This window comes from Cibotium barometz, chromosome 13, assembly GCF_041138505.1.
Source record: "Cibotium barometz isolate CiBa-2024 chromosome 13, ASM4113850v1, whole genome shotgun sequence".
In the NCBI taxonomy this organism is placed as follows: domain Eukaryota; kingdom Viridiplantae; phylum Streptophyta; class Polypodiopsida; order Cyatheales; family Cibotiaceae; genus Cibotium; species Cibotium barometz.
In genome coordinates, this window is record NC_141058.1 from 50,082,798 (window position 1) to 50,093,715 (window position 10,918).

Genomic DNA, 10,918 nt, shown 5'->3' on the forward strand with positions numbered 1-10,918 from the left:
TTGGTTGCCTGGCATATGCATTAGTGCCTGTGCAACATCGCAGAAAATTGGATGACAAAGCTGTCAAATGTATTTTTGTTGGATATAGTGCTGAGAGCAAAGGCTATCGTTTGTATCATCCACAGACAAAGCGCATTTTGGTTAGCCGTGATGTTGTATTTGTGGAAGATGCAGTTCAGCCCTTGGTTTCATGTACTAAGGAGACAGATATCGGCTCACGTGATGTCTATGATACATTGTTGCCTCTTTTCAGTGGTGCACAGTCAAGTGCAATACCTCATGAGGCAGTTTTTCAGCCTATGCAGGTTTTAAATGATGGCACAGATCAGCCTATATCTGATGCAGATGTGCATGATGCACTTGAGGATGAGAGACAAGAGATTGAGGGCTCTAGGAACATGCCTAGATGGCTGGTGCAGACTTTGCGTGACAGCAAGTTGGATGCCCCTTTGTCTAGTCGCACTCGTTCTAGCTCTCATGGTGCCTCTTATGCGTCAGATTGTTATGCATTGGCTGTTTCTAGTATGTGCGATGAAAGTGAGCCTGTTTCATTTGATGAGGCACAAAGTTCAGAAAATTGGATGGCTGCTATGCAAGCAGAATACGATGCTATTATGAAGAATAGTACATGGTCTTTATGTGACTTGCCCCCTGGCAAGAAGGCCATTGGCACTAAGTGGGTATACAAATTGAAGCGTAAGCCTGATGGCACAGTGGATCGCCATAAGGCTAGGCTTGTTGCAAAAGGTTATGCTCAAGAGAAGGGCATTGATTTTGATGAGACTTTTGCTCCCACATGTCGTATGACCACTGTTCGTAGCATCTGTGCATTAGCAGCTCATAATGGTTGGAATGTACATCAGCTGGACATAAAGACTGCGTTCTTAAATGGAGATTTGCATGAGGAGGTGTATGTATCGCAGCCTCGTGGTTTTGTTCAAAGAGGGCAGGAAAACAAAGTGTGCAGGTTAAAAAAGGCTTTATATGGTTTAAAGCAAGCTCCACGAGCTTGGTATGAAAAAATACATGCATATTTGACTGCACATGGGTTTCAGAATAGTCCAACAGAAAGCACTTTGTATGTTAAACGTGTGGATGGTGTACATCTAATCATTGCTCTCTATGTCGATGACATGCTGCTCACAGGACCAAATGAGAGTCATATTGCTGATTTTAAGGCTGATTTGAATGCCTCTTTTGAGATGTCAGATTTGGGGCATTTGCATCATTATTTGGGGATACAATTTAAGCAGTGTGATGGAGGTATTGCTTTGTGTCAGACAAAGTATATTGAAACATTGTTGCGGAGATTTGGCCTTGAAGACTGCAAGCCTATTGCTACTCCAATGGAGACAGGTTTGAAGTTGAGTCTTCATGATGCTGGAGATCACTTTGATGTCACACTCTATCAGACAGCTGTTGGTTGCCTCATTTATGTATGCATTACGAGGCCAGACATTCAGTTTGCAGTCTCACAGGTGAGCAGATTTATGCATAGCCCAGGCATTAAGCATTGGCAGGCAGTGAAGCGTATCTTTCGCTATTTGAGTGGTACTCGGCATCTTGGGTTGTTTTATCCCAAGGGGGGATCATTGCCGCCAGATTTACATGTTTTTTCAGATTCTGACTGGGCTGGTTGTTATGACACACGCGTGTCCACGAGTGGTTTTTGCTTCATGCTTGGAAGCTCATGCATATCATGGTTGAGCAAGAAGCAGCCTACTGTGGCCACTTCTAGTTGTGAAGCTGAGTACAGGGCAGCTTTCACAGCTACGGTTGAGTGTGTGTGGCTCAGACGCCTTATGGCTGATTTGGGTGTTGGGCAGCCATCTGCCACCACCATCTTCACTGACAGTCAGAGCGCATTGGCAGTTGCGCGGAACCCAGTGTTCCATGCTCGTACGAAGCACATTGAGGTGCACTACCATTATGTCAGGGAGAGACTCTCTGCAGGAGAGATCAGTTTGGCTTATGTGCCAACACAGGATAACCTTGCAGACCTTTTCACAAAGGCTCTGCCTCGTGAGAAGTTCGAAGCTTTTCGCAAAGCTTTGGGCTTACTCCCTTTTGTGGATTCGTCCACATAGCTAGACACTTCCCTATACATGAGTGCTAGCTCTTGTTCACCGCATCACTCCAGGGGGGATTTGTTACCATATTATAGTAGTGATGTGTGTGAACACACTTAGGACCGCCGGGGCACTTTTTCCCTCACTAGGAGGTTTTTTCCCCCGTGCATTGTATATACGCCCATTATCTTCTAGGGCTTGTTATCTTTCATTTTTGGCACTCATAATACACTACTGTGTTGTGCTCAAGCTTCCTCATCTTCTTGAAGTTGTGTGTGCATTCCTGTAACCCTAATTCCAACAATAAATAGATTCTTGCTTGTGAAATATGCTCTTGGAGTATTAACCCATTTTGCGAGGACTGCTGAAAACAAAGTTTGTATTCTAATGAAACTGCTTTCTTTTCATTTATGGTAAACATCTCAAGCAAGAGGGTAATGTAACCGACACTATTTAAAGGGAGAGGTGCGTATAAATTCATATTTACAAACAGTTTCATAGTTGCTATTGTATTTTACTGTATAGTCTTTTCTAATTCCTATAGGATTTAGATAGAAAGCCATAGTGGATAATAGTCTTTCATAGTAACTTTAGTCAACCTGAGATAATAGGAAGGCTACAACATCATCTGACCATGAGCTAGTTCCCAATATGAAAGAATTAGTTGACTATCAATTTAAGTTAAAATCAAGATCAAATTGTAAGACCAAGATAAATTATTACATTATTGAATTGTTAGGCCAAGATAAAAACTAGTTGACCCTAGTAAAATATTCTAAGTTCAAGTTTTAAGCACACAGTTTTGAGTTTGCAAGAATCCAATATAAGTTTAAGACCATCTTACAACCATCTACATTTTGTCCAAGATTTACTTAGATTTAATCAAGTCCAAGATTTAGCACCCTTAAGCACAAGATCTAATCAAGATGTAGAATTGGCAAATACTCAGCAAATATAAGATCTGACCTAAAGTTTCAGTCTTAGTTTTATTGTAAATCAAGTAATTTTTTAATAATATGGTCAAGAGTATAATCTAGTGTCTCAAGTTATTGTTTCTAGTTAGCAAACTAGTATGTCCAATTTATAGTCCTAACAAAAGGTAACGTATTTATAGAAGAGAACATTTTTTTTTCAAATTTGATAATACCAAAGATATCAGATAATTACTAGCACAAGTAATAAAAGTTTCTTTAAGTTCAAGTGGAAAATTTATAACATTTAGACTTTTGTTCTTGTGAGTATCCCAAGGAATTAGTAATTCAATAATTATAAATACTCAAGGACAAATTATAATTTTGAATTCAAGTATTGAAATTTACCCTAAGACATCCAAAAAATTTAAATTTGAGATAAAGATTATCTCAACCTCTTCAAGAAGATTTATAATCAATGAAAAAATTAGTAACCACAATTGTATTACTCATTTATTACGAAATAACCTAATTCTTAATAATTTTTCATTAAAATGATACTAACTTCTAAGTTAACAAGTCTTGCAACTCCTTGACAACATTACTTATATCTTTTTGCAACATCAATATTCATTTAAGATGTTTCAAGTATTATTACTATTTTGTTAATTAGTCTTAAAATAAGAAAAAATTGTGTCAAAATGAAAGTTTTAGGGGGAAATGGCCCTTTTACCTCAAACTTCTATTTTAAAGGAGTATTATGTGGAGTTAATCTGGTGGTATGGAATATCATATTCATTTTATATACATACACCACACACATTTAAGTCTTCTATCTTTTATATTTTATGTGTGTACGTGGAATGTGCCTCTATGGTATGGGACACTTCGACTTGTTTCACATATATTCATTTGATTTGATTGTTACATGTGTGTATTATATGTATTGATCAAGTTTTCCACACTAATCATGAAGCCATCCTCTTAGAGATTTAAGTAACTAAGGATAATTCCAAACCAAGCAAGAGGGAATGTTACGAAAATCACTCTTGTATTTTTGGGAATTACATTTCTTATTTTATATCAGGGATGCTTGTGTGTGTTGTACCAGTGGCCGATACGAGTAGTGCTGTGCTAGTGGGGGTATGAGTAGTTTGATACTATGGTTTTCTATTTCTCAAGGTAGCGTTGGGATTAATTGATGTGACTTCAATTGATTGTTTAACTAACGTGGAGCATGTCTATAAGTATCATGTCTATAAGTATAGGTGGTGAGATGTGCGAGGATATACCAATTAAGGTATCGTGCACTATGTGGCGGTGTACCGATTGAGCTGTCATATGGATGGTAGATTGAGAAGTGGTGTGAAGATGAAGATCATGTGTTAATTTTGACATTTTTTATTTTGTATCCTATCATGCGGCTAGAGTATACATGCATGTGTGCACAAAATAGTTTTATGTGTGTGTGAGCACAATTAACTTTGTAAGCATTGGTTCATTTGCATGTGTTGTTAGACCCATGGTTTGATTATGCAAAAAACTTCAAACGTCTTTAGACAAGTTTATCTATTGTAAAGTAAAAGCCCAAAAGTGGAATAGGTGCTATTTATTGCTCTATGGGCTAAAAATATGAATGCTTTTGTTCTTGGTGTGTTTTAGTATTTTTCTTCTTTATGCTAAGTTATGGTGAAGTGATAATTTTGTTTGTGTAATTTTTCATGTTTTTATTTAAGTGAAAGCTTACAATATTCTTGGAGAAAAGATCATGTTAGAGTTATAGGCCATAATATAGTATGCACACACTAAAACACTTGTGAAGGTCTTGGGTTTTGATTTTTGTAGAAGATATAGAGCTAGTTTGCACCATATGGCTAAAATATATAGCTAGAATATAGTTTTACCCTATGCTACCTAGGTTAGGATAGTATGTGAACCTAAAGGGACCTATTATATAAAGCTAGTTTTAGGCTACAAATTAGGGCTTATATGGTCTTTGAAATAAGAATATTGCAAGGCCCAAAAAGGCCCTCCTACAATTTTCCACTTTTCACAATTCACCCTACTTCTCTATTGTGTTCTATGGCATGACCATAAACCCCCTATTCTTTAGTTTTTTTTTCCATTTTCAAAGAAAATAATGGCCATTCAATCTTTGACCGTGAAGTGCGTGTATGTCACTTGCAAACCATCTATTATATTGGAGGGGATATTTAACTATGAGTTTGTTTTATTTTTCATTTCTTTTGTTATGCAATCATAGCATCCCTCCACCTTGAATAAACATGTTTTGCTTCTAGATATTAGAAGCATGATCCAAGGCTTGTTGGAACACAAGTTTTTAGCTTATACATGACATGATTAAATTGGATGGTGGCATCACTATGCACATTGGTAGTGGTATATGTTTTTGAATTAGTTTTGAAAGTTTCACTTGATAATTTTTCCAAAAGGAAAATATGTATTTGATAAAGACTAAGCATAATTCCTACCATGAGAAAGGATTTAAAATAATCTAAATCATAGTAAATTGAGTGCATAGAGATATGTATGCAACTTGAACCCAATAGCATAGCAATGTAATTGTTGTTTCGATATCATAGCAAAATATTAAGAATAACTACATGTGTATAAGATTATTAATTCGCTTGTTGTCAATGACGAGTCAATGACGTAAAACTCAAATATATAAAGCACCAGACAAGCTGCATATAAATAGTTAATTAAAGGAGTTTTTGTGAGGTAGTTAGAGAAAGATTCTTTTAATGGTAAAACTTTTAAGTCTTGGAGTTGTTTACCTTTCAATATTTAAACTAGTTAAGAAGATGACCTTTCAATATTTAAAATAGTTAAGAAGAAAAAGCAACATCTTCCTTATCCATGCAATTTGTCTCTCAACTTCAAATAATATTATAGCAGAAGAGCATTAATAAGGTCCTTTTTTAATAAATCCATGCCATTTATCTCTCAAGTTTGAACAGCATAAAGTTGGGCATTCATCAATTCAAATATATCACTTCAAAATGGCCAAGTAGAAGAAAGTGAACATCATATCATTTTTTTGAAGGAGTAACTCTTTTGAGAGACCGACATTTAAATTCATGCATACAGGCTCTACCTCCTTATCACCCAGCCATGCCCAACGCGATTCAAACCCAGGATCTCTCGTAAAACTTAAATGGATTCAAACCCAGGATCTCCCGTTAAGACTTAAATGTGCTGCCGCTAGGTTGTTATGCGCAAGTGGTAATTGTTTTAATTGGTCAAGGTGAAGAAGAAACATGTACTATATTATTTCTTGGAATTGAAACTACTTAAAGTTATGATGATAAGTTTTTTTGCACATCATGCATTTGAACTTAAGCCCCAAAGAAGGAGTTGAAGGCCTTACCAACTCTGCTACACACCAACAAAAATGTACTTCTAGCATTGATGCTTTTGTAAGGAACCAGGAGAATGGATCTACTATATATTTCTAGCATTGATGTTTTTATAAGGAACCAAGGGAATAGTTCTACTATATATTTCTAGCATTAATGCTTTTAAAAGAAATTAGGGGAGTAGATCTACTATACTTGTTGCAGCTATATTAACTTAATACATAATACAAATAGATGGGTGATGTTGGCTTGGTGGAAAATGTTTACCTACTAGAATTTATGCAATTACACCATTGAGTGAGAATACTATGTGGAGGGAGTGGGTAAAATGATGGTGGTTAGATTCTGTTCACACATTGGCATGGAGCTCGCATTCGAAGGCAACAAACTAAAGTCAAAGAGCACTAAAGCAAAGTAATCGAAAAGGCAGGGTTCACTTGAGAATTTCAAAAAGCCCGGTTCGTTTTAGCACCCGCACTATCTAACGCTCCACACACTCCAACACCTCTAGCCACCTCTAACTAGGTCTCACACAAGCTTACCTTGAAGACGAGGTCCAAAATGCGCCTCCATCATGCACGTGAACGTGCTCTTATTGCATGCAAGAGGTGTAGGCTGAGTATTATGGGTGCATGATGAGGGAGAGTGATTGGTTGGGAAGGTGGTTTTTTTTATTATAAAAAAAACACACACACACACACACACACGTGTACACACACCAGTTTTTATTATAGTGATTCAAAAATGGCGGCCCGATTTTAGAGAGAGAAAGAGAGAGGAGAGAATTTAGAGAGAGAGAGAGCTTCGAGACTGTCATGATAGGGGGAACTTGGAAGCAGTTGACGGTCGCTTCGCACGTGGGTAGTTCTCAACAAAAACCGTTTTTGCCGCATGCACTGGGGCATGATTGGGCATGCATACATGGCTATGTCACATGTGTGTATGTATGTACATGAATGACCCATGGCCATAACGATAAATAACGAGAGACGGGCCCACTCCAGGACATCATTTTATTCTACCGGCCCGCCTTCCCCATAACCTAACTAGCCCGCTTCTTTTCCCCGAATTTAAAAATAATAATTTAATTTCAGGTGGTCTCGCTTTTCACTTTTAAACAAGCTTCTCTCATCATGCTATTCTGTAGCTAGCTGCAAGCCCTCCTGTAGCACTCCTCCATGCTGCAAACCCTAGCACTCTCTCCTCTTCGAACCCTAACCCTAACCTCTTCCCTGCACCTCTCCAACACCGTAGCTTCTCTCTCCTCCGCTTCTGTTTCGAAATATCTCTGCAACAAACCCTAATTCACTTCCTGCTCTGATCCCAAACCCTATCTTTCCTTCCTCAAAACCCTCGCTTCTCACCCTTATCCTGCTTCTCTCTCTCTCTCTCTCTCTCTCTCTCTCTCTCTCTCTGCCTGCTGTCGCCATGGAGAACCCTGCCTCTCGCAAGCGCCGAAGATACGATCGCGTGTTCAGCTTCAACACCTTCGGTGATCCCGGCTGTCCCTGCGACTACGATGGCCCCTTCCGCGACAATGTGCGAGCTTTCCTGCAGAACGCTGCAGAGCGTGAGCCATACGATGTGGAGGGCCGCGCAGCTTGGACCATAGCTCTGCAGGAAGACCTGCACAGCGCTCACATCTCCCTCGTTATCGTAGAGGAGGATACCCAGAACTCTCGTCATCCTCACTGCGACCATTGCCGCTGCATCGGTGCGTTTAATTGTGCCTTAACACGATCTCTCTGCCTAACTGCAGCAATAATCTGCGTTTAGCTCAAAGGCTAGCTGGCTTGTGCCAATCATGAGATCCACCCTCTTCTAATCGAATCTGGCGATTCTTCCGTTCTGTTACAAAGTCATGCAACACACCGTAACGCCAAGATGATGCCAAACCCTAAATCTTACCACACTTGCTGTTGTCGTGTAAGCAGGCTGGAGTCACCACTTGGTTTCGAACCGCCGTTACCATTTCATCATACCAGCGCCGGAGATCGGTGATCGGCCGCTCGGAACTGTTCCCGGAGCTGCAAGCGGCAAGGTGTGCCCGAACTGCCGTGAGCCCATCGCGCCTTCCGTTTACAGCTGCTCAACATGCAACGAAGATGCAGTGCAAGGAAGCATATTGGACCTCCAGAGTCACCTTCTGCACGGCGTGCTACACTGCAATGGCTTCGGGCACCTTCTCTGCGTGAATGGAAGGGAGAAGGGATCGCGACACGCATCTGGTCGAGAAATAGTCGACCTCTGGGATCGCATCTGTGCTATGCTTCGTGCCAGGTAAGACCTGTGTGCAGCTATTTATGCCATATCCATTAAAATCTGTTGTCTTTGATCCTCTCATTCTCTTCTACCACGAAAAAGGACTGCTGTATTTCCTGCATAACAGGAAAGTAAGCGTAGAGGACCTCGCGAAGAAAAGATCGCTTGAGTTCAGGCTCTTGCATTGCGTCGCCTATGGAGAATCCTGGTTCAGCAGGTGGGGCTACAAGTTCGGCCATGGAAGCTTCGGCATCACACAGCAAATGTACGCCAAAGCTATTGAAGCGATCCGTGGAATGCCGTTGAACGTTATGACGCAGCACTTTGAGGGTGTGGATCAAGATGTGATTTCCATTGTGACCATGTATCAGCGGATCAGTGGCCAGTCTCTGCAGACAGTGGGAGACCTGGTTCGCTTTATGATGGAACTCAAGGCGAGGCTGCCTTTACACGCGTCCACTAACAAGAGTTTTCCGAAGATCAGCTTCAATAGAGATCAGGAGAAGGAGCGCAAGGGCGGCGGCAGCAACAGCAACAGCAACGGCAACGGTAGCGCTAACGGCAGCGGCAATGCCTCCGGTAACGAAATGCCTTGCAGATGGTCGGTGAAACGTCTGGAGCTTGCAACGCAGGTGATTGTTGAAGCTCTGAAGAACTGTGAGAAGAAGTGGATGCCAAGGCAAGATGTTCGTGATGCCGCTCGGGTTTACATTGGCGACACCGGTTTACTAGATTTCGTGCTGAAATCGCTGGGCAATAGAGTAGTGGGGGGACATGTGGTACGCAGAGCGGTGAATCCAATCACCAAAGTGCTGGAGTATAGCTTGGAAGATGTCAATGGCGGCGTTGCTGCAAACAGTACTGGAATTCGTTCTGATTCCAAGGGAGCTTTGGATAGTACAGTGTGCGAGGTGGGGAGAGCAGAGGTGCTGAGAGACATAGTGTACCTGTACAGGAATGTGCTGGAGAGCTACAAGCCGGCAAGGAGGGGGATGAAGAGCGTGCTGACAGCGATACCGACTGCAACGAGGATCATATTGGATACGAAGCAGATGATGAAGGATTACAGGGGCGAGGTGACAAGGAAGTGCGCCAATACAGAGTGGGGAATGGACGACGATGATCAAATGCTGAGGGTCATGTGCACTGTGAATATCAAGGAGGAGGATATTCAGCTGCTGCACAGGGCTGAGGAAGGGCTGCTTGATGATGTTCTGGATGCGCTGCTCAGCAGCGGAAGCACTAGCACCGGCAGCAGCGTAGGAAGCGGCGCCGTCAGCAAGAGGCCGAGTCCGCCTGCGGAGCTGGTGGTGCTCCCCCCGCACGCCACCGTGAGTGAGCTCAAGCGTGAAGCCGAGAGGGCCTTCCGAGATACCTACTTCATTATGCGTGATTTCAAACTAGAGGTAGTTCCCACGCTGGAAGGTGTTGATGATGATGATCTGCTGTTTGGAAACATCGAGTCGGGTTCGCATGTAGTGGTGCATGGCAGCGGGGTCGATGCAGGCAGCGAGCTCCGCTTCGAAGGCGGCAGTGATAGCTGGGTCGTGGACTGCCCCTGCGGTACGAAGGATGATGATGGCGAGCGCATGATCGCCTGCGACGTTTGCGAAGTTTGGCAGCACACTCGCTGCGGCAACATTGCCGACTCTGATGCCATTCCCCAGCGCTTCCTCTGCAGCAACTGTTCCATTGGCTTCTTCAAAGCCATGCTCTGATCACCTCTGAATCTTTCCCATTGTTCTTAATCCGTGCATGCTTCCCCCTTAATCACCCTAGTCCCCCTTAATTACGCGTCAATCCCTTCGTATTCCCTCTCAATCTACCCTCTTAACTCTCCTTTTAATCGCTCTCCTGAATCAACCACATGTCCCCTCCTAATCACTCAAATTTCCTTAAGTTCGCATTGCTGCCTACTCATATCGCCTGGTGATATTCTCCAATTCACCCACATTGCCCCTACCTCCTTTCCCCGAGATCATCCCCTAATCTCCCTACCTAAGTACCCCCTTAATCGCACACTTTCCCTGTAGCAACATTGTAGACTCGCCACCCTTGTAATAAACCTCCTCCACATGTACATGTACCGTACAATCTTCCAGAATCTTCCAATACATGCGGCTACTTTTCACAACCCACAATTGTCACCACCCTGGCTTGCGCGGTTTATTTAAACATTAATCTGCTCCCCATGCATTTCTCACTTCCCTTGATGATTGGCAGCTCCAATCCCCTTTTTTTGGGTTAAGAAACATTAACATGAAGTAGGTGAATACAGAAGGTGCCCCCCGCATGA

The 10,918-nt window shown here is 42.0% G+C and overlaps 1 protein-coding gene across 1 annotated transcript; it reads left to right on the plus strand.

The window, feature by feature from the left end:
• Positions 1-7,788: 7,788 nt before the first annotated feature.
• LOC147632785 (PHD finger protein MALE MEIOCYTE DEATH 1-like) lies at positions 7,789-10,371 on the plus strand. Its single transcript, XM_086807042.1, has 3 exons — positions 7,789-8,074; positions 8,295-8,640; positions 8,750-10,371. The coding sequence occupies exons 1-3, from the start codon at positions 7,789-7,791 to the stop codon at positions 10,338-10,340; spliced, it is 2,223 nt and encodes a 740-aa protein (XP_086663168.1). The 3' UTR covers positions 10,341-10,371.
• Positions 10,372-10,918: the final 547 nt, after the last annotated feature.